The sequence below is a fragment of the Neofelis nebulosa genome, chromosome 2 (genome assembly GCF_028018385.1).
Source record: "Neofelis nebulosa isolate mNeoNeb1 chromosome 2, mNeoNeb1.pri, whole genome shotgun sequence".
Taxonomy (NCBI): Eukaryota; Metazoa; Chordata; class Mammalia; order Carnivora; family Felidae; genus Neofelis; species Neofelis nebulosa.
Genome location: NC_080783.1, coordinates 222045087 through 222072922, shown reverse-complemented (window position 1 = coordinate 222072922; position 27836 = coordinate 222045087). Strand labels below are relative to the sequence as shown.

The following is a 27836-nucleotide window of genomic DNA, read 5'->3' as shown; positions in this document are numbered from 1 at the left end:
GTGCTCACCCCCACTTCCGATTCCGGTGCGCCGGGCCCCGGGGTGGCCGCTCTAGCCGGCCGGGCGGACGTCGCCTGCGTCTCGCTGCCGCCTCGCGCCCCGCAACAGAGAGAGCGTCGGCGCGTGCGCACTAGCGGGCAGCTCCTTGGGGCGGGGGCCGCGGGACGGTGGGCGCATGCGCTTCGGCGGTCCTCCGGTGTCTCCGCTGATCTGGTCAGGCCGCCAAGGCCCTCCTGGGCATCTTTCCGCTACAGCGTTGTCGGCGGGCGGCCCCAGGGGGTGTCAGCGGCCGCAGGGGTCCCGGATCCCCTCACTCTGCACACTACCTCCCCATGAACCCTGGCCGAGAGCGGGGCGCGCCAATCCCAGGAAGACAGACAAGCTCCGTCAAAGGGTGTCTCCGGAGGTGCCGGCGTGAACTCCTCCTTGAGTTCACTGGGACCCCGACCCTCCCACCATGCTACCCTCCACGGGACGGGAGCAATCCGGCCTGGGGAGCGCAGTCCTTTTGCCCACTTAACAGGAGAGAGCTGGAGGCGCTAGAATCCTCCGGCCCCGTCAGTAACTGAACCTGCCCAGGCCCCCTGAGAGTCACGTCCTGAATCTCCTTGTCTGGCCACCAGTGAGGCGTGGGGATGGGGAGCACTGCCAGAACCTGGGCCAGGTGGGGTCTGCCATGGGCAAGCCTGTCCAGCCCCTGCCTATGGGGAGAGCTGGCCTCATAAAAATAGTTTCACTGTTTCCCCAGCTGAATTTTCCACCCAGCCCATGAATGGGGTCATTATGCAACAGTGGACACTGCACTGAGGCTTGCTTTCTGCTCCCACAGTCCCCTCCCTGGCCCTGGGGGAGGGGGAGGCAGAGCCTGGCCACTGTGAGTATGCCTGAAGCAGTTAGGTGCAGCTGCTGCTCCCAGGGCCAGCATCAAAAGGGTCCTGACTGCAGAGGCCTGGGGCTGGCCCTCTCCGCTCCTCAAGAGTGCCGTGGGGGAGGGCTTGGAGGGACGTGAGGATGGCACACAGGAGGCAGGAGAGTTGGTGTCTGAACGCGGGGTGGGCTGGGCAGCTGAGTAAGCCAGCATACTTATTGCCTACTGCCCTCCCTGGAGAGAAAACCCGGGACAGGGCCAAGTGCGGGCTGGGGTATCCACTCAGAGGTTGTTTCAGGGGAAGTGCTGCATATCGACTATGAGGCAGGTGCTAATCATCAGCCTGGACAGGTCTGGAGAGACCACGTGCCGGACTGCACGGCAATGTGGGACAACGCTGGGGTTCCAGACCCTTCACCAAGCCCCTGAGTGCCTCTTGGTATAGGCCACAAGTCAGCGAGGTGACTGATCACACAACCATTAACAGATGCCAGCAGAGGGCAGGCAGCCATGCTTACCCTTGACCCTGGCCCACCCGGGGCATCTCAGGCAGGATCTGGCCCCAGGCCCTGGGCAGAACCCAGAAGGAGTGCCCATCGTCCCCCAGTCTGCTGCCAGGTGAGTCGACCCGTGGGAATCCAGCCTGCTTCCGCTTTCTACCACGTCACCCAGTCCTGGCCTGCCTGCCTGGTGGGGAGGCTGGCAGTTTCTGGAGCTTGGCCTCCTGCTGCTACACTGAGCATCGTGCCTGTGCCTTCACTCCTCTGCCTCCTCCGAGAGCTCTGCCGTCCCCATGTCCCCATGCAGGGCGGGCCCAGCTCTTTTTAGCACACGGAAAGTTATGTAAGGGAGGCTACCCCAGGGCACCTGGGGTTCAAGCACAGGTGTGTCTGGCACGCACCCACACACACCTGCAGAGCATAGGCAGTGGCGGTACGGGCCTGGTCCTCGGGCAGGTAGAGGCACTCTCCTGCCTCAGTTGGTCCCTGTGTAAAGTGGGGGAGCCAGTGGGGTTGCATCTTGATGGAAAAGCTCAGCTCAGAATCCCCCAGCATCAGTCCCAACCTCCTGATCACCAAGCACCCTTGAGTCACACCTGAGGAAGAAGGTTCCCGAGACAGATGTGGCCACCAGGTCCTGCCAAGACCCTCGCCCACCGGCCCCACCTATGCTGCCCTCCGGGCCAACAAGGCCCACGCTGCCCAGGCCTCTGGCCGTAGAGCTGGTGGCCTCAGCAGTCAGGCAGGAGTGGGCAGCTAGGCTGGCAGTTAACGACAACTGAGACCTTCTCAAATCCCAAAGCCACCCTTCTGGAGAAGAAGCTGGAGCTAACCTTCCCGCCAGACTTCCTTCCAACCACTGCCACTTCCGCCAACGGCCAAGCTGTGGGGAGAAGATGGCCATGCTCACTCCTGAGCATCTTGGGTCCAGGATCCATGGTCCGTGTCGGAAGAGCTGCCAGGAAGCCAAGAGGGTTAGAGCCAAGAAAACAACCCCCCCCCCCCCCACCACCACCACCACCACCACCACCACCACCACCACCACCGGTTGCCACCCCCGCCCCAGGGCAGGACCTGAGGGTCTCAGTTGCATGTGACCAGTAGGGACCATGGGACCAGGGCTCAAGAGAGGGTACCAAAGAGCCAGCCTGGAGGTGACCAGGCAGGAAGTGTGCACACACCCCACCCCTTCCAGTGGGAACACTGGGCAGACCCTGAGCTCCACCCACCCCCAACTGCCCGGAGGCACCTCAGGGAGCCCCCTCTGTGCTGGCCAGAGCCTCTGCTTAACACTGTGGTCAGTGCTTGGGGGAGTGAGGGGACTCTGCATTTGCACCAGGAAGGCCCCTCACCCTCCTGGAAGCAGGTGGGCCAGCCCCCAGGCCCAGGGAGGATGACCCCCACCCGCCCATGCCCACCGGGAATCCAGCACACATGCAGGGGCCGTGGGCTCGACTTCACTTCTGTCACACCAGAATCTCCTAGGACCGACTCTGAGCTGCCCGAGGGTAGGGCCACCCTCAGAGGAATGAGCTGAGCCTGGGGGCCCCATGCAACACCAGCACCGACAGTGTCCAGGAGAGCCCCAGCCCGGACGGGGACACCTTGGCACCCCTAGACCCAGCCTCAGTGGAAGCAGGCCCTCAAAGTCCCGATGGGGGGTGTACTCCAGGTGGGGCCAGCGTCCTACTGTCCTGCGGAGAGGGTGGAGTGCGTGGGGCCTCTGAGGCGTCCACACATCCCTTCAACACACAGCTATAGAGGAGTGACCGCATGGGCCCACACTGTGCCAGGGGCTGGGGATGCCCTGCCTGGCCCCAGCCCTCAATCCTGCTCCTCTGGGGGCCAGTGAGGCTGGGGAGGCAGGAGAAGGGATGTGCCCGGAAGAGAGGCGGGGCTGCTGGCCTCACTGCCCCTAGATGCAGTCTCTGTGTCCTCTCTGCCCTCTCAGAGGTGGGCTCTGGGGTGGCCTCCTCCCCTCCCCACTGGTTGCTGACCCTTGGCCCTGGCACCTTCTGTTGGCCCCTTGGCAGTTCTCAAGGTGTTTCCCCAGGAGGAAGGAAGGAAGGTTTGTGCCTTCTGCCTGGATGAGCTCAGGGCACTGAGCTTCCTCAGGGCACTCGACTCGAGTCCTTCAGGGCACTGGGCATCGATCGGCACAGGCGTGCCTCTGTCCCTGGCCAGGGCTCTTTCTCCCACAGGAACGCAGGGGCTCCCTCCAAGCTCCCTCCACGCTGCCCTTGGCTGGCAGGGACTCTGACCAGACCTGAGCCGGGGCCTCCAGGGCCGTCCTTCCTGAAGGCTCGTTTCTTCAGCCTCCTGAGCCACAGGTTACCCCTGTTCTCATTCCAGAGCACCTGGGACCTTCCCGTGCTGCTAGGAGGCCTCCCGCAGGACAGTGCGTGCCCCACCTCCTTGGTAACATCGCCTACCCCACAAAGGGAAATTGCTTGCGTGGTGGCAGAGGCCTGAGACACCCCAGGCCCGTACTGAGGTTAGGGGCTATGATGCTTGGGGAGGGACCAGTGATATCAACTGGTCCCACCTCTGAGCCTTGTGCAGGAAGAGGAAACAAAGGCCCATTCTGCACTTAAGGAAATGGGCTCAGAGAGGTTGAGTAATTTGGGCAAAGTCCCACAGTAAGTGACAGAGATGTGATTTGTACCCACACCCGCGTGAGTCCAAGGCCTGTTCTCCCCAGGCGTGAAGGCATGACTTCCCTCTCTAGGCATCACCAGTGGCCATCTGCCTCCTTCCAAAGCCACAGGGCTGATGACCCCACCCCTCCTCAGAGCCCAGGCGTCCCAGCAGGGCCTATTGGAAGTGGGGCTCCCTCCCTCAGCACCCATTGGGGGCAGGGTGTAGAGCCTGCCCTGGGGAGGGGGCAGTGGGGCCTGAGCTACGCCCTCAAACCTGGGATCAGGCTGAGGATCTGGTTGCTTGGGATGGTGAGGCCTCTGGGTCATCCTGGGGACATGCTAGACGCCCCCCCCCCCAACTGGGCCAGAGGGGTGGGGTGTCCTGGGTTGTCCTGCCTCTGGTGCACCGTCCGGCCTCACACAACAACAGTGAGGCCAAGGACTTCAACCCCCCCAGACCGTGTGATTTGGCCTTGAGTGTGGTGTGTGTTGTCAGCATGTGGTCTCAGCGCATATGTGGCCAAGACACGTGGTGTCTCATCTTCGTGGGAGGCGTGTTGTCTTAGCGTGTGGTGTGGTCAGCGGTGGCCATATTATATGGTAGGAAGGATGAACTGTGTGCCACAGGCCACCAGGTGCTATCTCCACACCCAGGCCCTGGGTTGTTCCCACAATTAGAGCCTGTCCCAGCAGCTGGGCGGCTGGCCCTAGACACCTGAGTTCTGGGAGCGGAGGCCCCTGCCCAGTGCCCCTTGGCCACAAATACCTGTAGTCGGTGCTCGCAGTGTGAGCCAGGCAGGCGGTGGGGAGCAGGCATCCCTCCCGGGCCCGTCAGGAGGCAAGCAGGCAGATAGGCGAGGGGCCAGGGCACTGCAGGGTCTGCTGGGAGTCAGGTGTCTGACCCAAGAGAGCTCTGAGCGTCAGGAGCTGGGGGAGGGGAAGGTCTGCTCAGAGAGAGGCAGGGCAGCCATCCAGGGGGGGTCTCTTCTCCCTCCAAGAGCCCTTTACCCCTAGGCCTGGCGCCCAAGGCTCTGGGCAAGAAAGGCTCACCCAGGGGGAGGACCCCCATCCCTGCCCTCATGGCTTCCCCTTCCAGGTCCAGAGTGGGTGTGCCTGCCCCCGCCAGCCAGGCCCCTCCCCGCCTCACCCCACACCCAGCCAGCCGGTTATAAATAGGAGGCTGCCTGGCCAGTGTCGGGCCACATCCCACTTTGCCTTGTTACCCACTACAGCGTCATCATCAGGCCACCCACCACGGGAGAATGGAGGCACCTGCACAGGAAGGCTCCAGCTTCAAGGTACCCAGGGACACCTGATGTGCCCATGCCGGGGCAGGGAGGGAAGGTCTTCTCTGGGGGTCTCTCTAGCCTGAAGTGGAGGGCGCTGTGTCCCACGTGTCACCTGGAGCACCAGCATGTACAAGGGGCGAGAGATGAGGGTCGTGTAGTCCCCACTGAGGGCTTGGTGCGTGTGACAGGAGAACATGTATTTGCACACGCACATGTGTGTGCGAGTGTGTCCGAAGGGGCCGTCGCCCCTGCTCCTGCTGTGTCTGGCTTGAGGCTTCTCGGATCCCGAGTGCCCACATTCACCCCAGTGCATCCGGGGCCCTCTTCCCAGGTGTCTGGACCCTGCCCCTATCTCAGGAAGCCCTGGGGGCTCTCACTGGTCCTCCAGATCCCCATCTTCAGGGCCTCCCCTTTTCCTGCCCTGATAGCCCCAGCTGGGGCAGAAGGGGGCTGGTTTGGGCTACATGTCTGGGGGAGGGTAAACATGGTTCCTGGATTCAGAAAGAACCTTCTGGAGCTCCTCTTGCCTAACCTATAACACACAGCTGAGGATCCTACCTCACCCGTGAAGGCCCGCTCTGATCATGGGGGACACGCATGTGAGCAGAGCTCTGTGCATGTGAGACCCACCATTAGCACCCTGTGCTGGCACCTGCTCCTGGCCAGGCACGAGGGAGGCCCGCAAACCTGAAGCTGGGAAGGGAGGCCAACCTACCCGCACCTGTACCTATGGCCCTGCGAAGCCATACCTACAGCCTGCTCCAACATGCAGGTTCCCGGAGCTCACGGGAGCAGCCTGTTTGGGTGTACCGGGCCGGGCATGTGCTGGCAGATGCTTATCCGCTGCCCCTGGCTCAGCCCCCTCCCCAGGCGCCTCAGGAGGGGGCCAGAGCTCAGGAGGCCATACCCTGGGTGCAAGAAGGCCTAGTGATTCAGATCAAGATGCGGACAATGTGGAAAGTCCACCGGAAGCCCATGCGGTGACTCAGCACATGTTCAGGGCTCACAGGCCTGGCCTAGTCAGGGTCCCATGTCCCTGTGTGCTGGAGGAACTGGGGGTCTGGGGGCCCTGGTCTGTGGCTCTACTTCTCTGGGGCCCTCAGGTCCCCACCACTGGCTGGCCCACTGACCCCTGCCTGCTTTTCCTGAAGCCCAAGGTCCACAAACAGGGCTTCGCTGGGGACACGACTTGGTAGGTGACGCCTCACTGTGGGCCCACGGCACCGAGCGACACTCAGGCCTGACCCTTGGCCCAGACGTGGCCGAGCAGCCTGCTTCTGTCCATCCCAATCAAGTGTGGCCGTACTGGCCACTGAGGGTTGGTAGAGGCCGTTGGGGCCCAGAGTTTGGTCTTTCCAGGGCCCCAGACTTTCCACATTGGCTCTGGGCCAAGGACACAACCCAGACAAGCAGGCCACCTGGCCTGCCCCTCCCCCGGAGGCCCCTGTCCCACTTAGGGGACCGTAGCAGAGACCCACCCAGCCTCAAGCCAGCCTGCAAACAGTTTCAGGCAGGGCTTAGACACCATACCCTCCACTGTCCCCATCCCCACCAGCCAGACCCAGCTCTGGCTGCGATGAGGCATGCCTGAGGAGGCCGCCTGGTGCCCGGCCAGGGGTTGGGGGGGGGGGGGGTGGGAATGGCTGCAGGACTGGTCCCGAGCCTCTGATAGGGCCTCTTTCAAACATCAGCAGGCTGGGCTGTGCCATAGGCGGCCGAGGCCCACAACTGTCCCTAGAGTTCCCAGGGACAGAGAACGAAGTCCTACCAGCCTGGGGTGAGGAGGCCTGAGTGGGAGTCAGGCCAGGCACCAGGCAGGGGCCACACTAAAGCTTGCTTCTTGGGCGCAGGCAGGAGCTATGGCCCAGGCATCCGGTGGCTCCCCAGAGTCCCACGATGCCCAGCTGCCACCGCCACCTCAGCCCGAGGACGAGGAGGGCCAAGGGGAGAGGCTCGTGGAGCTGCATGCCTCCTTCCGGGAGCTGTTCACCTTCTTCTGCACCAACGCCACCGTCCATGGTGCCATCCGCCTCGTCTGCTCCAGCCAGAACCGCCTCAAGACGGCATCCTGGGGGCTGCTGTTCCTGGGTGCCCTGGGCGCGCTCTACTGGCAGTTTGGGCTCCTCTTTGAGCAGTACTGGAGCTACCCGGTCATCATGACCGTGTCCGTGCACTCGGAGCGAAAGCTCTTCCCGTCGGTCACTCTGTGTGACATGAACCCGCACAGGTGAGGGTTCCTGACTCCTCACCTCTGCAGCCTGCGGGTGTCTCCCCAGGTGTGGTCACAGTGGAAGCTCCACTGGCTCAGGAACCCTGAGACTCTGGTTGGGGAGTGCGGGGTGGGACGGGTACCAGACAAGGAAGAGCCAGTGGGAGCTTGCGGTGGTCGGTGTCACCCAGACACCCAGGTGCTGGGCCGCCTGGAGCAAGGGTTCGGGTTGGGGGGGTACCGGAGAAGAGAGCAGGATAACATTCCAGGCGGGGAGGCAGAGGGGGCAAAGACGGGGGGACCGGTGGCTGTGCCGGAAGGTTGGTGGAGTGCACACGGGCTCCAGGCCAGGCTGGGGGCGGGGGGGGGGGGGGGGGGCTGGCCTCACTCTGCAGCCCAGTTTGAAGCTCAGGCTTCCCGAGGATGGGGCGAGGCCGCAGTCCCCAGCGGTATCCCGTGACTGATGCGGGGGACGTTAGGGGGTGGCCCCGGCTCAGCTCACCCCTCTCCCTCGCCCTGACCACTCCACCCGCCAGGCCGAGCTCAGTCCGCCATCATCTGCAGGCACTCGATCGGTTCGCCCGGGAGAACATCCGCTCTCTCTACCAATTCAACTTCAGCGAGGACGGGGATGTCCCCTTTGCCGACGACCGGGGCCCACAGCCTGCCTCCTACCTGGACCGCGGCGTCCGTCTGCAGAGGCTGAGCCACCCAGGTGGCCAGAGCAGAGTGGGTTTCAGACTGGTGAGCGTCCCTAGGCCTGAAGGGTCCTGGCGAGCCGTCATTCCGCAGGGCTCTGCGTTGGGCGTGGGCAGGCAGGGAGGCCGTGCTGTGCTGACCCCATGCCCCTCAGTGTAACAGCACAGGCGGAGACTGCTTCTACAGGGCCTTCTCGTCAGGTGTGACAGCCGCCCGAGAATGGTACCGCTTCCACTATGTGAGCATCTTGGCCCTGCTGCCCGCTGCCCACGAGGACAGCCACCAGAGCCACGGTGGCCACTTTGTCTTCTCTTGCCAATTCGACGGCCGGGACTGCCAGGCCCGGTGAGTAGGGGTGGGGCGGGCGGGTGGCTGCTCCCCTCGCTTCACCCTGCAGATGTGGGTGCCACCGCTGAGTTTCCTCCAGAGATGACGCAGGTCATAGTCCCTCAGGCCACATGCAGTGGGGTCATGGGGCAAAGGAGGGTGCTGGTCTGAGTGTGGCTCCCGGCTCCAGGCACTTCCGGACGTTCCACCACCCCACCTATGGCAGCTGCTATACCTTCAATGGCGTCTGGGCTGCGCAGCGCCCGGGCATCACCCATGGTGAGTGCCAGCCGCAGGCGGAGTGGGGGAGAAGGCATCCTGGCCAGCCTGGCCTCACCCTGCTTCTTCCCCCAGGAATCAGCCTGGTCCTCAGGACTGAGCAGCAGGACCACCTCCCGCTGCTGTCCACGGAAGCTGGCATCAAAGTCATGATTCATGAACGTGACCACACACCTTTCCTGGAGCACCAGGGTTTCAGCATCCGGCCAGGGACCGAGACCACCATCGGCATCCGAGAGGTGGGTGCGCCCCGTCCCCCCCACTCCCCACTTGCCTGCCTAACCCTGGGGCCTCAAGGGCCGGGACAAGAGTGGGACTGTAGCGTTCTCCCTCCCCCCAGGACGAGGTGCGCCGGCTGGGGAGCCCCTATAGTCACTGCACCGACGGTGTGGAGGGTGTGGGTGGGCAGCTGCTGTACAATGCCTCCTATACCCTGCAGGTGAGTCTGGGGCCATGGGGTGGGAGGAAGGGAGCGTCTCGGGGAGGACCCAGGGGAGGCCGAGGGAGAGGATGGTCAGGAGAGGAAGTTGGCGGGGAGGGACGAAGTGGGGAGAGGCGGGGAGGGCTGGGGGAAGGGGGGAGGGGGTGATGGAGGAGGGCCCAGGGAAGGCAGGTGCGCTGCTGAGAAGGAGGTGAGACAGGACCTCCTGCACGCTCTGGCGGAGGAAGGGCTGCCTCTGGAACCTTCAGCCCCCCGTGTTCCCTGCTGTCCCCCCAGGCCTGCCTGGTATCCTGTTTCCAGCAGCTCATGGTGGAGACCTGCTCCTGCGGCTACTACTTCTACCCTCTGCCGGCAGGAGCCCAGTACTGCAGCTACTCCCGGCACCCAGCCTGGGGTGAGACCCGCCCCGCCCCGTTCCGCCCCGCCCCGCCCCGCTCGCGTCCGCCCCGCCCCGTTCCGCTCCGTTCCGCCTCGCCCCCTCCGTCCCGCCCTGCCCGCTCCTCCCCCAGCCCCCCCGCCCGTTCCACCCCGCCCCGTTCCGCCCCGCCCCGTTCCGCCCTGCCCGCTCCTCCCCGCCCCACTCCGCCCTGCCCCGCCCAGCCCGCTCCACCCCGCCCCGTTCCGCCCCGCCCCGTTCCGCCCTGCCCGCTCCTCCCCGCCCCACTCCGCCCTGCCCCGCCCAGCCCGCTCCACCCCGCCCCGTTCCGCCCGCTCCGCCCCGCCCCCCTCCGCCACGCCCTCCCCTGGGGGTGGAAGGAGGTCAGGCCTGGTCAACCTAGAAAGCTCTCCTCCACGCCACCCTGGGTCGGGGTGATGGGTTCATCTGTGACCCCCCCACCCCCCCCACCTCTGCAGGCCACTGCTTCTACCGCCTCTACAGGGACCTGGGGACACACCGACTTCCTTGTGCCTCCCGCTGCCCCAGGTCCTGCAGGTGAGTGGCAAGTGTTGGGGTTCAGGGTCAGGAGTCACTGCCATAGCACGACAGCAGGAGTGTTATGGGGATCTGCCTCTCCTAGGGAGTCTTCCTACAAGCTCTCTGCCGGGACCTCGAGGTGGCCTTCCTCCAAGTCAGCTGTGAGTCCGCTGAAGGGGTGGGGTGAGGGGCTGACAAGCTGGTGGGCCTCACAGGTCCCAAAGAGCCCACCCTGGACCAGGCTGTACCCCTGCTCTTACCCCTGCCCCACAGCACCCTGAGGGCTGGGAGGAGCAGTGGCCACAACGAGGCTTCTGTGTGCAGGACTGGATCCTGGCTGTGCTGGGCAAGCCAGGCCGCAGGAGCTCAAGCCAGAGCAAGAGCCCAAGCCCAAGCCTCAGGTGGGTGCACTCCTCCTCCTCCTCCAGAGGTCTCGTCCGGGCCCCTCCCCCTGACAGCCTTGCCCTTCTGGGCCCCAAGGAGGAGCCCTGCCCCTCACACCTCTGCCTTGCCCCAGGAGCAACATGGCCAAGGTGAACATCTTCTACCAGGAGCTCAACTACCGAACAGTGGAGGAGACACCCGTTTACTCGGTGAGCCAGCCAGGAACCAAGAGCTGTGGGGGGGGGGGGGGGGGGGGGGGGGGGCAGGACCAGCCCTGGTCAGACCCCCCGGGTCCCGGCCATGGCGCAGCCCTGTGCACCTGCTCACCGCCCACTGATGCCTGCAGGTGCCCGAGCTGCTCTCAGCCATGGGCAGCCTCTGGAGCCTGTGGTTCGGCTCCTCTGTTCTCTCTGTCCTGGAGCTGTTGGAGCTGCTGCTCGATGCCGTAGCCCTCACACTGCTACTGGGCTGCCGCCGGCTCCGCAGAACTCGGGTCCCAGACGGGGCAGCCACAGTGGCGTCCCACGCCAAGCCGGAGGCCAGCCCGTTGCCCACTGACTGCAGGAACGACGTTAATCATCTGGGGGGCCCTGCTGGCCTCTTCTCCCATGCCGCTTCTGGGAGCTGTGGCAGGAATCTTTGCTGAAGAGTTAGGCCAAGTGAGAGCCCCAGCCTCCTGACACCTGAACCAGCCTGAGCTTGTTCTGACCCTGAGGAGTATGGGAGCGTTGGGCTCTCCTGGCTGCCCAGAGTGAACCAGACCAGCCCCACAGAGCCACCACCAGGCAGCCAAGCCAAGCCCAGGGCCCAGGAAGCAGCAGCACGGAGCCCGCAGGCAGGCAGGCAGGCACCAGGGTGCCCAGCCCATTGGGCCCTCTCATCAGCCCAGTGGTGGCCCAGGGGTGGCCTCACTCAAGGAGGCCCAGGGCAGGGGGGAGGGGAGTGTCCCCACCACTCTGGATTCCTGCGTCTAGTCTGTACGTACCCGTGAGTGTGTGCATGCAAGGGGGTGGGGGGGTACCTCTACATGGGAGTGTGCCTGTGTTTGGTGTCACTGTCACGTAAAAACGTAACGTGTGCTCCTGAGTGTGCCAACATATCTGTCTACACCTATGTGTAGGTGTGTGCGGGCATCAGGCAGAGCCTTCCTTAACTCAGGACAGGTGGAAGGAAGGGTAGGGCCAGGCCAAGGTAACCTTGGTGACCTTGGGCTGCTTTATAATAAAACTTGTGATCTCACCTGGTGGCCGAGTGTGTGCACCTCCCCAGTCACCCTTCCTGAGTAAGCTGGAAACCCCAGGCTGCACCACCACACCCCTCAGAGCCACAGACATGCTGTGGGGGCCAGGGGGCAGGAGGGCAGCTGTGCCCACAGCTAGCTTGTAGAGCCAGGGCTTGCCCAGGAGACAAGACCAGACCCAGATCACCCCCACCGCTTTGCATCCACTCCTACTCCCTCCAGGGGCCACAGTCCAGGCCAGAGAAAGGCGGAGGGCCCAGGGAATGGGGCCTGTTGGTGTTGGGAGTCAGTTTCCATCAAAGAAGCCACAGGTCCCCAGCAGGTCCCCAGCAGGCAGAGGCTGGGTTCTGGCTTACTGTGTCCTTTGGGGGCACCGGTGCTACCCCACTCAGGGCCACCCCTTGGGGAAGGCAGGTGACCCGGAGACACCCCCTCCCCAGCTGAGACAGAGTGGAGTGAGGCGGGTGAGCCAATGACAGGCAGGGGTGCAAGCAGCAGTTTATTAACTGTGATCTGGAGCAGGGGGCGGGTCCTGCCAGCCCGAGGCCCTGATGCAGGTGGTGGGGTGGGAGGTGGGGGCAGAGCTCAAGCAGGGAGAAAGGAGGGAGTTAATTCTGCTCTTTAGGGGTCACGGCCAACAGGCAAGGGAGATGGGGGGGGCGCTTAGTCAGCACCCACCTTGCCGCCAATGGAGCCTCCCTGGACAGTTTTTGCATAGTGACCAGCCAACTGGCCTTGGCCTGACCAAGGATGTAAGTTGGGGAGAGGCCCAGCCACTGCCCCAGGGCTCCAGGAAAGGGGAATGCAGAGCGAACACCTTGGTGGGCCCTGGGGAGTGAGCTGAGGGACCCCTGGGCCCATCCAAGGGCCCAGCTAGAGGAGCGAGGAGGCAGGTGAGGGGCAGAACAGAGCTGCAGGAGCCCCACCCCTCCCCCCCCCCCCCCCAGCAGCAGGCAGAGCCGGGCCCGTCCAGGTGGCCCTCGAGAGTCCACAGAGAAAAGACACAAGACAAAGTGAGAAAGAGATCGTTGTAGAAAATCCGCTCAGTCTGTGACAAAGAATGTCGGATGCAGGGGCGGAAAGTGCCAAAGTCCTTTATGCACCGGCTCTGGGCCAAGCGCCTCTGGAGGAGGCAGAGACAGGTCTCGGGCTGCCCAGGACTGGGGCCTGCGTGGCCAGCCACATGGCCTCGGGACGCCCGCGTCCAGCCAGGGCTGAGGCCCCAGGCCACAGCCCACCCCCCCCCCCCCCTCCAGCACCCGAGAAGCCCAGCCTGGATGCCGGTCACTAAGTGAGGTACGCGGGTTGATTCCCTGGATGGGCTGTCCCCTTCTGCCCTTGAGAGGCGCTGGTGGCCAGCCACCAGCCCCAAGGCCTAGCAGAGGGGCTCTGGGGGTGTGTAGGAGGGACCCAACTAGCAGGTCAGTGTTCCATGGCAGTAAAGGCGGGGGCACGAGGTGACACCGGCCCCAGAGCGGGGGAGGGAGGGTGGTTCTGAGGGGCACAAGGTGACACGGGGCCTTGAGAGTGGTTTGTGACATGAGCGACCCGGGCTCCCGAGGAAGGGGCCACCTGAAGACGTAGGGTCCCCGGGTGTGGCGAGGGGCATCAGATGATGCAGCACCTCCCAGGGGGAAACGTGGGCCTTCAGAAGACTCCGTGCCGGGGTCCCTCTCACGGCCCTGGGGGTCGGGCAGCTCCCAGGAGGCCAGAGCAGGCAGCTGGGGCTCCAGGAAGCGGCCGGGGCGTCCCGGGCAGGGCAGGGGCCTGGCCGCCCTAGCTCTCCTCCAGGTGGAGGCTGATGAACTCCTGGATGCACCTGCGGTACTGGAGCTCCGTGGGGCTGCTGCCCGCCAGGGGGCCCGGCTGGCCCGGGGGCGCCTCCGCCTCTCGCATCTCCTCAGCCATGCGGGCCAGCCGGAGCCTGGGGGAGGCGCGGCATGAGGTGTGGAGGGGCGGGGAGGGCGAGAGCGGACGCGCTCCTTCCCCCAGAGCCCCCAGCCTTCGCGCCCCACCCCCGACGGCCCCGTCAGCGCTCACAAAGTGACGATGTCCGCGTTTGCCTCCTGGATGGCGATGCTCAGCGGGTCCTGCTGCTTGTGGTCCAAGGCGTGCTGGTCGGCCCCCCGCTTCAAGAACAGGCAGACCTGACTGAAGAAGGGTGGAGGGGACGGGTTCGGGGCTGGCCAGGGGCGGGAGGAGGTGGCCCCAGCCCCCCTTCCCTGGGCGGGCAGGAGGGGCGCCAGAGACTCACCCCGTGCGTCCCAGGAGTGTGGCGTGGTGCAGCGGCGCCCTGCCCCGGCTGTCTCTTTGGTTCACGTCTGCTCCGTTTTGCAGAAGGAATTCACAGACAATCAGGGAGCCCTGGGGAGCCGAGTACAGTCAGGTTAAGCTGAGGAAATGGCTCCTGTCTGATCTCCGGGAACGGGGTGGGGGGGGGGGGGGCGGGCACAAGGGCCCCTTGTGTGGGCGCCAGAAGAAAGCGGGCTCTGAAGATGCACCTGTGCCCTGTGCCACCCCCCTGCGCCTGCTCACCCCCAGCACAGCCTGCACCAACGGCGTCTTGCCCTCGTCCTCCGCGTCGGCCCAGTTGACCTCTGCCCCGTGCGCCAGCGCCATGGCCAGCGCTCGGAGGTCTCGGGTTCGCGCCGCTCTGTGCGCCAGTAGACCAGGGTGCAGCTCGCGCACGTCCGCCAGGCCCCAGGCCTCTGCTTCTCCATCCGCCTCCCCGCTGGACTCCTCCGACTCTGCACCCTCTACGGGGAGAGGTGCTGCGGTCAGGGGCTGTGACCAGGCCGGGGGTGGGACTGGGGAGGGCCGGGGCGGGGGCGGGGACGGGGGGGGGGGAGGGGGGGGAGGGGGCACACCCACCCTCCTCAGTGACGCTGTCCACAACAGAGCCTGCGCCAAAGGCCAGAACGTCAGAGCTGCCATCAGAGCTGCCTCCTAAGCCACTGTCGCTGCTCAGACCTGCGGGGTCCGGGGACAGAGGGGGTCCTTAGAGCTCCTGACTCCTGCTGGAGCCCTGCGGGAAGGCTGGAAGCCCCATCCATCCTCCAGGGACAGGGTCTGCTGCCACGAGGGGAGGGGAGCCCTGCCTAGGATGGGGGGTGGGGTGGGAAGGGGAGAAAACCAAGGAAGGGCTCAAAGGAGCCAAAGTAACGCATCAGAGAGCACAACACCAGGGGAAGCCACCCCCCACCCCCCAGCAGGTCAGCCCTGGCAGGATGGATGGGCGGAAGCATGACCACGCACAGAGGATATTCAGCCCTGTCTGTGCTGAGTGCACCCTGGGAGGTCACTGTGCAGCAAGGGGTCTTTGCCAAGCCCTGGGACACCCCCACCTCCTCTCCCCCTCCCCCACTATGCTGAGTGAAATCTCAGCTGGCTTACCCAAGGGCAGCCCCAGGCTTAGGAATGGTGAGGCAGCGCCCTCTGCCGCCTGAGGGCACGCCCTTGTCACCCCCAGCAGCCCTGTCTGTTCTTGGCCTGGGTCCACGCCTTCTGCCTACACTGCCCAGAAAGGCTCTACAAGTGCTCCAGACCACTGGGTGCTGGTAACTCGTTAACAGGAAGCCCTTGGCGGGAAACCCTGCTTGTAGCATGTGGCCCCCAACTCCAAGAGGGGCTGGGAAGGGTGCACAATTTTCTCACGGGCTGGCTCCAGCACACAGCTGTCCAGGCCCCCAGCATGCACATGCGCGCGCGCACACACACGTACCTTTATGCCTATGCGCGCATCCAGCCACACGCCCACATACACTCCAATGTGCGCGCCGCGCACACAATTCATACACATCACTCTCGAGGATCAGGGCCTCGGTCTCCAAGTCAGTGGCCAAGTAACCCCAGACCCTTGAGATGCTATCTCAACCTTATCCCTGCTTGACCCCTAAATTCTCCCCAGCCCCAGCCCAGTCCTTCCTGCAAAAAACGCCTGTCCCTCTGGTCTCCGAGCACATGGCTAAGGCTGTCCACACTCATCCACCTCAAGATGAGCATGCCTGGCCCTGCTCTGCTGGCCTCACTGAGGGGAGTCGGGTGACAGGGGCCAGGGCCCTCACGGCACTTACTCCGTGGACCGGCTGCAGCAGCCCCAGCATCGAAGTAGGAGAAGAGGGAGTCCAGCTCATCCGGGCAGAAGAGAGAGTCCCTCCGGAACTTGCGCTCCACAGCACCTGCTGCGGGGAGGTGGGGAGACTGAGACCCAAGGCGAGGTAGGGTGCCCAAGTCATGCCGGTAGTCCCTGCCTCCCTCCTCCTCCCTGCTGGAGCCCGTCCCTGACTCGGCGTGGGCACGTGAGCTAAGGGAGCAGCCTGCTGGCACCTGAGGACAGAGCAGCCACAGAGGGCAGGATGGGCTCCAGCCGGACCTTGCGGCGGGCAGCGGGGACCCGGGGGGAGCTGTGGTGGCGCTGGCACTTTTGCGCCCTCCAGGGCCGGGGGACGTCCCGGGCTGGTGCCGCCGACGGTGGCTTCCGCAGGAACTTCTTCTCCACATACTTGTCCTTGATCCAGGCCTCCTTGTCCTGCCTGCACCAGGGACGGCCGTGAGGCTGCACCGCGTGCGTGGGGGCTGCCCTGGCCCCGTCTAGGCTGCCCCCCCCTCCCCAACCTCACCTAGGGCTGCTGGCTGTGGGCTTCCTGCCACCTGGCCCCTCACACTGAGCCTCGTAGATCTGGTTCACGGTGCTGTTTCCGAGCTCACACATCAGCTAGCAGGAGAAGGGGTGTGCAGCATCAGCCCCAGGTCCTGCCCCTCCCTCTCACCCCCGCCCCCAGGCTTGCAGACCCGGCTCCTGCCGCAGCCGCCACCCCCTGCCAACGGTCTGAGATGGCCTTCATACGTACCTTCAGCAGCTCTGGCTCCCATGAGTCCAGGGTCAGGGACCGCACCTTGGAGCAGTGGACACCCAGGCTCCTGGGAGGTGAGGAGGCAGGGGTGAGTCAGGGCGTGGCTCTACCCCAGCACCTCAGCCCCCGCCCACCCAGTGGGCGCACCTGTGGATGCCGGAGCACTCGATGCAGAGCAGCACCCCCAGGTTGATGCTGGCCCAGCGGGGATCCGGCTGGCCACAGTCCCCACACTGGCTATTGCCAGCCACGTTCTGCACACGCTGCAGCACGCTCTCGCCCTTGACGCTGCGCTCCCGCGAGTCCGTAGCAGAGTCGATGCTGCTCGTGGATGGAGACGCCGTGCGGTCCAGCCTCTGGGGATGGTGTGAGGGGCCACTCAGCCCTCAGGAGTTCCAGCCTCGGTCGCCCCGGTGGGCCCCCTCTCCCCCCCCACCCCCCCACCCAGAGATGCCAGCACAGGCTGGGACGCCTGCAGCGTAAGCCTGCGTGTCCGTGTGTGCACGCATACTCACACGCACGTACACACGACACGCACACCTACGTGTGCATGAGCACGTGCTCACACTCACATGCACGCTGGCACGCGGCCTGCAGGGGCTGCCTCTCTGCAGCACGCAGGCACGTGTGCACACACGTGGAGGCTCCCGAGAGGGCCGCACCTCACTGTAGCAGCTGTCCGGGCTCTCCCGGTAGGCAGAGGCGATGCTGGCCTGCACAGCTTGAACCCAGGCCTGCCGCAGCTTCTCTGAGTCGGCCTGCAGCATGCAGCTCCTAGGGGAAGGGGACCATCAGGCCGGGCGGGCGGAAGGGCTCCCTCCTCCACCCCGCCCCGGGTTGGGCCTCCTCACTTGGTGGGTGACACGACCTCAAAACAGAACCTCCGTTCGATGTCCTCACATGGCTTCACGGAGCACAGACGGAGGTCATCCACCACCACGGTGAGCACGTCCTGCGGGCAGCACCACCGGGGCCCTTGCGCTCAGCACGCAGCCCTGGCCCTGCGCTGACCACCCGTTTATCGCTCCATTTTAGAGACACAGACCATCTGAGACCCTGGTGGTCTCTGCCCTCGGGTGGCCCATTCAGGCTCAGCGTCCTCAACCCTGTGCCACCCCCGCCGCCCAGCCCGCCCCCGGGGTCCAGGCGGGGAGGGGCCCGGCTGTCACTGACCCAGCCCCAGCAGCCCTGAAGCGCACCTTGAGTTTCTTCTGGTAGACCAGCTGGCTGTTCTGGATGGAGAACCAGCGCCTGGGCAGGTGGATGGGCCAGGAGGGGGTCAGGCAGGGCCAGCCCCCTGTCTAACCCCGCAGACCCCCTGAGCAGGCCCCTCCCTCACCGGTTCCACGTCTTGAAGGCATTACTGGCCCTCTTGAAGAGGTAGCCCTCCATCACCACACCGCTGGGCGCGTCCACATCAAACTCCACTTTGGGCTCATCGTAGGAGAAGTCCTGGGGGTGGTTGGAGCCCAGCCCCCAGTGAGTGCCCGGCCTGGCTGCGAGGACACTGCTGCCCTGCCAGGCTCCCCCAGAGCCAACGCTGAGGTGGGGCACTCCTCTGACCCCAGCACGGACCTTCACCCTGAAACCCCACTGAGGCCAGACGCCTCACACTACAGCTGAGGGCCCCAGCCCACACCCCCAGCCTTGTGGGGCCAGCAGGCTCTCGGATCAGGAAGGAAGCTTCCTGCCCCCATCCTGAGTCCCCCATTCACGTTGCCAGCTGGGCCTGCTCCAGCCAGCCTGACAGAGAGCTCCATTCACAGAGACTGAGGAGACACTGGGCGTTGTCCTGTGTGTCCGGCGGCAGGAGAGGAGGCCCGGCCACCTGCTCCCCTGGCTGAGTGGGGGCAGAAAGGGACAGCTGCTGCTGTTCCCGCGGGGGATGCAGTCCAGCTCAGCCCAAGTCCCCGCTGGTGCCAGCCGCCGCCGCGTGCTCGCAGCAAAGTGAGGTGTCCTTGGTGCTGAAGCTCTGCGGGGCGGGGGAGGGCAGAGGCCCCGCCCTGCCTGCTCAACTGCTCCCCCCCCCCATTCCCTCCCCCAGGGCACTCCCACTCACCTGCAGCAGCGTCTGAGGGGGCCAGGAGCAGGAGGGGGTGCAAAGAGGGAGAGAGAGCCGATGAGTGGGCTCCCAGTGGTCTGGGAACAGTCACTCCTACCTGCAGCCCACCTCTCTACCCTGGGGCTGTCTGGGCAAGAGCCAGCAACTGAGGCCTCAGAGACCACCACTGGCCTCGAAGGAAGGAAACCCCGGGTCCCCGCTCTAGCCCCAGCCCCAGCATCTGGAACCCGGATGGGCTGGCTCACCTGCCCACCCAGGCTGGCCTCTAAGTGACCCCTAAGTGACCGATGCCCCTCCTACTCTGCCGTTTTGAGGCTCCTAAGAATGGAGACCTCTCTGGAGAGAGTGGGCAGCTCAGTCGGCTCAGTCGTTAAGCATCCGACTTCAGCTCGGGTCATGATCTCACGGGTTCATGAGTTCAAGCCCCGTGTCGGGCTCTGTGCTGGCAGCTCGGAGCCTGGAGCCTGCCTCGGATTCTGTGTCTCCCTCTCTCTGCCCCTCCCCCACTCGTGTTCTGTCTCCCTCAAAAATAAATAAACGTTAAAAAAATTTAAAAAAACAAACAAACAGAGACCTCTCCTTCTGAGCACACATTTGTAAGCGAAGCAGTGTGGGCAGGCCTGGGGGAGAGGGGTACTGGCTTCTTGGGGTCCCCCTTCCATGCACGGAGGTCAGGGGGTGCAGGGCCTCACCCGCTGCTGGATGGCAGCATGCTTTCGCTCCATCTCACGCTTTTCCACCGCCGAGTCGATCACCAGCTGGTCTAGCTGTGGGGGAGGGGCACCAGGGAGGGGAATGAACATTCTTCCTGAGACCCGGGTCTTGGGTCTCGCCCCACCCCGCGGGCTCACCTCGGCTGCCAGCTTCTTCATGTAGGGGTCCAGCTGGTGCAGCAGGCTATAGCCCTGCTGGAAGAAGCTGTGCTGGGCGTGCATGAAGGACAGCATCTGTAGGCAGGGGCGGGGGGGCACAGGTGGGACCAGGCCCCCAGGGGCCCAGCAGGTGCACTCACATCCCCTGCATCTCACGGCCTGTACTCAAGGCCAATGCCCCCCCCCCACCCCTACCAACCAGTCACTCACAGAATCCAAGATCTCAAACTTCTTCTTGGCCTGGAGTACGTTGATCTGCCAGGGGAGGGGTGAACGGGTGAAGGGTGTCAGGGACGAGGCAGCCCATGGGCTGTCCCTTACCGCAGAGTCCTCTCAGGCTTGCTTGTGGTTCCCTGAGACCCCCAGCTCATCTTCAGCTCCCTGCACTTGTGCCAGCCTCACCCTCCCACGGTCAAGGAGTCCCTCCCCACGTCGGGACCGTGGGTTCCTCCCACGGGCAAAGCCAGAAATTCTCAGACCTGCTCCCAGGCCTTCCAAGGCCCCCTCCGCGAGATCTTCAAGGCCTCAGCCCCACCCCTGTCCCCGGCCCACCCTTGCCTGGGCACCCCGCCACCCTGTCCCTTCCCAAGATCTGGCATCTCGGGTTTTCTGGAGGCAGAGGGGCCCCTCCGAGCAACAGCTCTGTCTGTCTGTCTGTCGGAATACAGAGCAGCCTCCACCCCCTTCCAGGCCACAACTGCTCTGTGCCCAGCCGCTGACCTGGAGCACATAGTCTAGTGCCAGGTGACGGAAACACTTCCGGGTGAGGGTCAAGGCACCTGTGGCCTCCTCCACCTCGTGGGGCCGGTGCCGTGGGGCCTGGGCATTCCTCACGAGGGACAGCTCCATGTCCTCCCGAACTTTGTCAAACTGTTTCTTGGTCTCCTTGAATTTCCGCACATCCCTGAGGGCCAGCAGGTGTCAGGCCAGGGTCTTGGGAGGGGTGCATGTAGGGTCTCCCACGTCCATGAAATGCTCTCCCTCTACTTGTGCCCACTCTGTGCCCCCAGGCAGGGCCTCCCTTCCCCACCTGCCTGTCCCGGCACCCCACCCCCCAGCTACGGCTCTCCTCCTCCTCCTCCTTCTCTCCCCTCCCCTATTCTCCTCCTCCTCTTCCGCCTCTCCCACCAGGGCCCCTCCCATGATCCAGGGCCTCCCCCTGCCCTTCACCACCTCACTCCCAGGACCAGTCCAGCCTAGGGAGACCCTCTGCCTCACCCTGGACCCCAGACTCAGACTCAGATTCAATTCTACATCTTCACCTGGGGGGGCCACAGGCACCCCAACTGCACATGAGGCATAGAGGTCAGGCCTCAGTGCAGCCCCCACCCCTCCCACAACCTTAATGCCTTCTATAGCCCACCCTCACCCCTTGCCAGAGGCCCTTCTGGCTACCCTGTGTGCACCTTGACCCCTCACCCTGCCCTCCAGGCACTGTTTCCTTGACCCCAGGCCTGTCCTACCTCCAAGCCTTGGCTCCTACTGAGTCCCCCACCCACAGTCTTGAAGGCAGGCCCCAGGATCCCCCCTCCCAATCAGGCGTAGCTGTATCTGCTCCCTGTGCTACCACAGGTGCCACCACCAGCCCCTCCCAGGGCCAGCAGAGGCCAGGCCACAGGGCTCTGGGGGCCACTCACTCTTTGACGAAGTTGTGCAGTTGCTGCCGCACAGACCTCTGGGCCTGGTCAAACAGGATCTGTGGGCCAAGGTGGGGGCGGTGGGGTTAGGGCTCCAGGGACCAAGCCCCTGTCATTGCAGATGAGGACCAGGGAAAGCCCTGCCCAGCCCTGCTTGGGCTCCAGCTGTTTGCCCCCCCCCAGAGCCAGCCTCACAGGGTCCAGGGGACTGGGCGTGGCCCCAGGCCTGGGTTGATGCCCAGAGGCCACAGCTGTGCCCACCTGCCCATCTCCCCCACTGGGCTCTCAGCCAGACTAGAGACCAGAGCACCACCCCATGGCAACCCAGGGCAGGCATACACAAGACACGGCCTCCCGGCCCTGGGAGGCCACCTCAAGGATGGCCAGGCCTACAGGAGAAAGAACAGGATTAGAGCCCAGAGCTTCCAAGGGACTCGACCTAGGAACAGGTCAGGGGTCCCTACAGCGCTGACCAGACCCATAGTCAGATCCCTCCCAACATGGGAGGAGGGCTGGGCCCTAAATGGGAACAGACAGACTGACAGACAGTGCAGAATGAGCTATCCTGAGCTGGTTTATTTCTAAACTTCCCCTGCGGGGGTGGGGCTCCTTGTTTAGTCTGGGATCTGGTTCCCAAGCCAGGGTCTGACCACCCACGTGTGCCTTGGGCCCTATTCTGTGTGTCCTGTGCTGGGGGCTCTGAGGGGCTTGAGGTCACCAGACCCAGCCTGGGTAGCAATGAGACTGGCAGTTAACCAGGGGACGTGGGGTCAGCCTAGGAGATACTTCTGCCGCCTGGCCAGAGACCCCTGCTCAACTGGGGGACCCTGGACCAGCCTCTGAGACCCCATTGCCCTCAGGCCTCGACTATGCTGCCACCTCCTCCCACCCCCAGGATCCAAATAACCTCCCCACTGCCTGGCCCTCACCTGGGACGCAGCAGAGCACCTCAGTGATGTTCCCCCCACCCCCACAGACTGGAAGAATAGGAACGTGGCTTCCCAGCAGCCCGCCAGCTCAGCTCCCTCTGAGCCAGCTGACAGCCGTTCCAGGCTGGGCGGGGCCTGCGGGGAGCCGGCGGGGGGTGGGGGGGGTGGTGGGGGGGGTGGAGGGGGCGCCTGGGATGGGAAGCCAGAGGGATGTGCCCTTGGACAGGCCCCCATACCTCACCGCACTGTGGCCAGGGCTTACCATGTGGTAGTTGACCATCTCCTGCAAGCTGTCTCCAAACCTCTGCAGACATTCCTAGGGGGAGGCGGGGTAGGGGAGACCCCTTGCTCAGATGAGACAGCTGTGTTCCCAGCGTGGCTGGCACCTCCTCACCCACAGGTATCCGAGCCGCCCACCCCTGCGGCCCAGCACAGATGCCCACCTGCTCCCAGGGCCTGGGCACAGTCAAGGGGCTGCCTGCCCGTGCCACCCCTGTCTAGAGGTCAGAGATCAGCCGCCCGCTCACCGAGATGACGGTGTCGCCCTGGCACTGCTGGGACAGGTCTCGAACACCACTCACGAAGAGCCTGTTGGTCGTGACATAGGCCTTGCCAGCCTCGATCATGCCACTGCACAGCTTGACCAGCTACGGATGACGGAAGGAGCCACATTCTCATGGCCTGCAAGGGGCGGCCCTCGCCTCCTCCAAGAGATCAGGCCACAGAGGCGGGAGCCCCCCAGGGCCCATCGGGGCCCGGGACGCAGCCAGCCGTGCGAGCCAGCCCTCCCTGTGACCCACCTGGAGCCGGGAGGGCAGCAAGGTGCCGGGTGCGTCTTGGCTCCAGAGCAGAAGGCTGGAGCAGGACAGCGAAGCCCAGACTGGGGAACCCAGGGCCCAGGTGGGCATGTGGTCCTAGCCAGGGGGCTGGCAGGACCAGCCAGTGAGGGTGCTCAGGGATGCTACCCCTCCCTCCTCTCCTCCCTCTTCTCCTCCCCTGCCCCTGCCCTCGGGCCCCCAACCCAGCCACTCAATAGCACCCTCCCCACCCCGTCCCTAGTAACAATCCCCACCCCTCGCCCAAAAGATGGCAGCGGGGGACTCACCAAGGCCTACCCCCTCTTGACAGGAGACACACGTGTGCCGCACGCACCCCCTGGGACAGGTATGATAGGTAGGGTACAGCCGGGGAGAACGAGGCACAAACCCAGAGGGAGGGGCCAAGCCCTGATCACACACGCACACACACACGCACACTCATACACGAGCCTGTGTGTGAGCCAGGTCAGGGCCAGGCACGGGGGCAGAGAGAGCAGCCCAGGACCCTCCATTGACCCCTGGGCCCCGCCTTCACCTTGTCTAGTTTTGCCTCGATCTCCACCACGTCTGTTTCCACCTCGTCAATAGTAGCCCTGCAACAGGAACACAGGTGGCTGCAGACCCGCCAAGCCACAGCGCCCCCAGCCCCACGCACCTCTCCGGGAGGGTCTGCAGTGAGAAGGGGCCGCTCGGCTTAGGCCACCCGCTCCCCTCAGCCCACTCGCTGTCCTACGCTCCTCAGACACGAGGAAATAGAAGCCGGCAAAGGCCGATGCCCCCTGGGCAGAGCCTGTGGGACTGGGACCCAGGTCCAGCTGACTCCAGAGCCGCCCAGCACCCACCACCACTCCCATCAGAGAGAGGCCCAGTCGGCTGTGATGGCAGCTGGCTGCTGTGGCCCCAGGGAGAGAAGGTCATCAAGTCCCTGAGGACAGAAAGAGGGGCTGCTGGTCACCCTCCTGGCCCGGCCACTCCAGGGCTGAATTGACCCCAGATCCCACCTAGGTCCTAGGGAGCCTGGGGCCAGCCAGTCTCAGGGCCCGTAAGCATGGGCCAGCTGCTGTCTCCGGTCCCGGCAGATTATGAGACCCCAGAATAACTGTTGGACGGGTGCCCCCTGACTCCTCCAACCTCGGAATACCAAACAGCACAGTCTGCTCAAAGGGAGTGGTGGGTCAGGCCTCAGAGGAGCCCACTCCCACCAGGACAGCCTTACAATGGGGCTGCCTCAGGGAGGGAAGAGTTAACGAATGACATCACCAGAGAAGCCACAGACGGGAGAATCCCCGGAAGGCAAGGCAGATGGATCTGGCACGTGACCCCCTCCCCGTGTTCTGGGAACAGGAAACAGGGAAAGAGGGCCAGGATCCTGGCGCCCCCCCCCCCCCAACCCACTCAGCTGGTGAACTGGGCCCATCTGGCCTCCAGGGGATGAAGGACAACGGGGACTCAGGGTCGGGGCTGACAACAGGGCCAGAGGTGAGAGGCAGAGCTCCAGGGACAGGTCTTAGGTCAGGGTCAGGCAGAGCAAAGGCCACCCAGGTCTAGTGTCCCCACCCCCACCCCCCCGCTGCCCTCATGGCCAGCGGTGGGGGGAGGGGGGGCGCTGTGTTCCAGTGTTTCCTAGTCCCTCACATGCCTACAATTTGGAGTTGTGGGGAGGATGCCAGGCAGCCCCAGCCAGCGACTTTGGAAGTTTCCCACCGCACTCACTCCCTGGCAGGACACGGGCTCCTCTCTGAGCGCCATCCCTTCCAGTGGGGCTAAGGGGACTCTGAGTTCCAGAGAAGGTACGAGACACGCACCGGGAGTGGATGCTGCAGCAGGAACCCTGGCTGCCCCAACTGTCCTGAGCCGCTGCACAGAGAGCCGCTGCCTTTGGGCAAGGCCGGTGGAGGGTGGGGGGGTCCCCCACAAGGGTGGGGCTGCACCAGATGCTGATGAGTGTGCTCACGGGAGTCAAGTGGGTGCTCAGCAGAGAGCAAAGCACCAACACCCTGTCCTGGGAGCCCTGGCCCCCAAGGACCCGAGACCTCCTTTCCTGTCCCCCCCCCCCCAGGATTTCTTCAGCAGCTTGTATGACAAGGAGGAGGGTGAGGCAGGCTCTCCCACCAAAGCCATGACTCAGCGCCTGAAGCCCCACCCAGGGGAGGGGGCACTAAGAACTAGGGGGCTGCGCCTCCAGGCCTGTCTGGAAGAGTCTGGACTCTCCCACGTGTATCCCAAGGCTGTGGGGCTCTCCCGAGGCCAAGAGCATGTAGGCAGGGTCCTTCTTCCCAGGTCTGAAGCCACCTGGCCTCACATCACTGGCCACAGCCTCCCACCCAGCCCCACTCTGGCTCATCTCAGGCCTGCCACCGGAAGTCCCTGTGGGGGAGGAGACAGTGGACCCCCAAGAGAACCTCAACGCCCTGTTAAATCACAGCCCAACCGCCAAACCAACACGGTGTAGCTTCTACGATCCAAGGTTCAGGTGAATCTCCTCAGCCCCCCTCCCAGGCCCAGCTGGGCACTTTCCAGGGGTAGCCCCTCCCTGCCAGAGGAAGCATGGCAAAACCCAGGCAGCCACTGCACCCACTGTGAGCCACAGTGGTGGCAGACCAAGCTAGTGGGAGGGAAGGCCAGGAGGTGAATGCGATGCCAGTGCCCCCAGTCCGACAAGGCAAGGTGGGCCTGGACCCCTCCACTTCGGGGGAGAAGGACCATGAGGTTTCTGAGCAAGCGGGGAGGGTGAGGCTAGCGTGCCTCAGCCAGGACCAAGACCCTGGCTATGTCTCCCCCTACGGCCTGGGTCCTGGAGGGCAGTGGGTGGTGGTGGGGGGGCCCACGACTGTAGGTGCCTGAGTTGCTCACACCCCCTCCCTCAATCAGTCAGCAACAGAAGATGGGTGAACGCAGAGGGTCCCCCCAGCCCCTCTGCCTGGGGCCCCTTCCTGGACCAACCCCTGACTCCTCATCCGTAGCCTCCCCAAGCCTTTGTGACTCTCTGTCCCTGTGTGATGGTTGTGCAAGGGACCCAGGGGGAAGAGCACCAGGGCTGAGGCTCACCAGTCCATCCACACACAGGTCCTCATGCCAGCATACCCAAGACCCAGCAGGCACACACACGCATGACCAAGGACACATGTACACAGAAGCATGGTAGAAACACTCACGTGCAATCAAATGTGCATGCAGGCAGTGACACAGAGTACACACACACACACTCAAATATGTATACACGATACACACAGACGTACAGATACATATGCCTACTGTCAGAATACACGTGTGTTTAGTGCCAGAACTCATATGTGCATGATAAACACGTAGTACGTGTATACATCCGTGTACATATCCACACAGAGAGGTTACAAAGTGACACGTGCACACGCACTCACGCAGGCACACACCTATCCCTGGTCTGCATGTACACATCAAACATGCCAGCCCAGGGGTGCGGCCCACCCACACATTCACGTCCAGGATCTGGCACCTCAAGGGAGGGTCCAGAGGAGCAGAGCTCACGCATATGCACCAGAACACAAGCATATGCACCTGCCACACAGAGGGTGCTTCGTGGTGCACGTGGGTGAGCCCACCTGCACTACCAGGAAGGACTAAACAGACAAGCCCAGGGCTGGGTACAGGGCAGGACCCCCACCCGAAAATCCCACCCAGTCTGCTCAGCCTAGGGCCCACACCTCCAGGCCCCTAGGTCACCCCTGCCAAGCAGCCAGCCCTAGACTGAAGCGTGGCTCCTGCTGCCTGACCCCCATGCACTGCTTTGGGCACAGGGACCAAGACACATTCCAGGGACTGAAGCTCCTGGCACCCAGGCCACCCCGGCCAGAGAAGGACCGCAGGGCCAGGAGGGCCTCAGCCCCGTGCAGGTGACCAGCTCGATGGTGCAGACACAAAGCGGGGGTGAACACTCCCACGGAAAGGTGGCTGTACCGGCGGCCACCGCACCCCCACGCGCGCACTCTCCGCGCGAGGTGACCGGCACAAGGGGCATCTTTTGTTCAAGGCCTTTGGGCCCGGGGCTGCGGGCTTTGTCCGAGGCGGGGTCCTCCAGCTCCCGCGCCCCCCCACCCCCGGCTCCCGTGCCCCGGCTCAAAGGCGGCAACGACGCCCCCCCCCGCCCCGTGCGCCCACCCTCGGCGACCCCGGGTGCCCCGAGGGGGCGGCGACCCCCGCCGACCACAAAGGGCCGCGCCGCCCCTGGGGGCGCACCTGAAGCGCGGCGAGTCCTTGATGCACTCCTCGAACTCCACCGTCATGGCTGCGGCGGTGCGCGGCGCTCACTGACACGAGGACCGCGGCGCCCCGAGCGGCATCCCCGGCCGGCCCGCTCGCTCCTCCGTCAGCCGGCCCGCCCGCGCCGCGCTCGGCGCCCGCCCGCCCCGGAATGAGGCCGCCGCGCCGCCGCCCCGCCCCGCCTGTCACTGCCGGGGAATGTCGCCAAAGTCCGCCGCCCGCGCGCGCCGCCGGCTGTCACGGCTGGGGAGCGTCGCCAATGTTCGCCGCCCGCGCTCGCCTCCCGCTGTCACTGCCGGGGAGCGTCGCCCAACTCCCCTCCCTGCGGCCACGGCCACGCCTGGCTCCGGCCCGGACGCCCCGTCGTCCTGCCGCCCCGTTCCCAGGCCACCGCGGGCGGGGAAGAGGGTCGGGCCCAGCGACAGTCGCCGGTCCGCGAGGGGCGGGGAGGGCGCGGGACTGCCCGCTCCTGCGAGGCGGCCGTTACGCAAGTCGGGGCGTTTGCGAAAACCGCTTGCGCGGATCGTGGGCACGGACCCACTCCAGGACGGTGGGAAGTGGGTGAGCGGGCGAGAGGACGGATGAAAGAGCGCCCGTCCGCGGGAGCCCCTCCCGGGTGCCACTGTCCGAATCC

The 27836-nt window shown here is 64.8% G+C and overlaps 2 protein-coding genes and 1 long non-coding RNA gene across 5 annotated transcripts; 2 read left to right on the top strand and 1 right to left on the bottom strand.

The window, feature by feature from the left end:
* The first annotated feature begins 192 nt into the window (after positions 1-192).
* SCNN1D (sodium channel epithelial 1 subunit delta) lies at positions 193-11791 on the top strand. 2 transcript variants are annotated; one of them, XM_058719476.1, is made up of 14 exons: positions 193-1486; positions 5240-5305; positions 7147-7523; positions 8042-8249; positions 8359-8549; positions 8722-8810; positions 8886-9049; positions 9151-9249; positions 9529-9646; positions 10108-10186; positions 10272-10329; positions 10442-10569; positions 10686-10761; positions 10899-11791. In XM_058719476.1, the coding sequence occupies exons 1-14, from the start codon at positions 1379-1381 to the stop codon at positions 11196-11198; spliced, it is 2061 nt and encodes a 686-aa protein (XP_058575459.1). In that variant the 5' UTR covers positions 193-1378; the 3' UTR covers positions 11199-11791. The 2 variants fall into 2 exon arrangements, with proteins under 2 accessions (XP_058575459.1, XP_058575460.1); XM_058719477.1 differs by lacking the exon at positions 193-1486 and having other exon boundaries at positions 5074-5305; positions 6155-7523; positions 8632-8810.
* A 487-nt stretch (positions 11792-12278) lies between these two features.
* Positions 12279-27778, bottom strand: ACAP3 (ArfGAP with coiled-coil, ankyrin repeat and PH domains 3). Of its 2 annotated transcripts, none has more exons than XM_058719491.1 (24): positions 27179-27778; positions 23499-23556; positions 22673-22792; positions 22408-22461; positions 21217-21275; positions 20300-20483; positions 19790-19834; positions 19559-19654; positions 19400-19474; positions 18705-18716; positions 17985-18097; positions 17845-17896; positions 17497-17597; positions 17308-17419; positions 16793-17001; positions 16643-16712; positions 16412-16506; positions 16119-16324; positions 15866-15970; positions 14664-14762; positions 14328-14548; positions 14047-14156; positions 13833-13943; positions 12279-13716 (listed from the first exon to the last, which is right to left on the bottom strand). In XM_058719491.1, exons 1-24 carry the CDS (start codon positions 27223-27225, stop codon positions 13569-13571), a joined length of 2502 nt encoding a protein of 833 aa, XP_058575474.1. In that variant the 5' UTR covers positions 27226-27778; the 3' UTR covers positions 12279-13568. The 2 variants fall into 2 exon arrangements, with proteins under 2 accessions (XP_058575474.1, XP_058575473.1); XM_058719490.1 differs by having other exon boundaries at positions 15866-15973; positions 27179-27777.
* On the top strand, positions 18116-19228 carry LOC131505668 (uncharacterized). Its single transcript, XR_009258504.1, has 2 exons — positions 18116-18592; positions 18690-19228. It is a non-coding gene; the product is annotated as an uncharacterized LOC131505668 (long non-coding RNA).
* Positions 27779-27836: the final 58 nt, after the last annotated feature.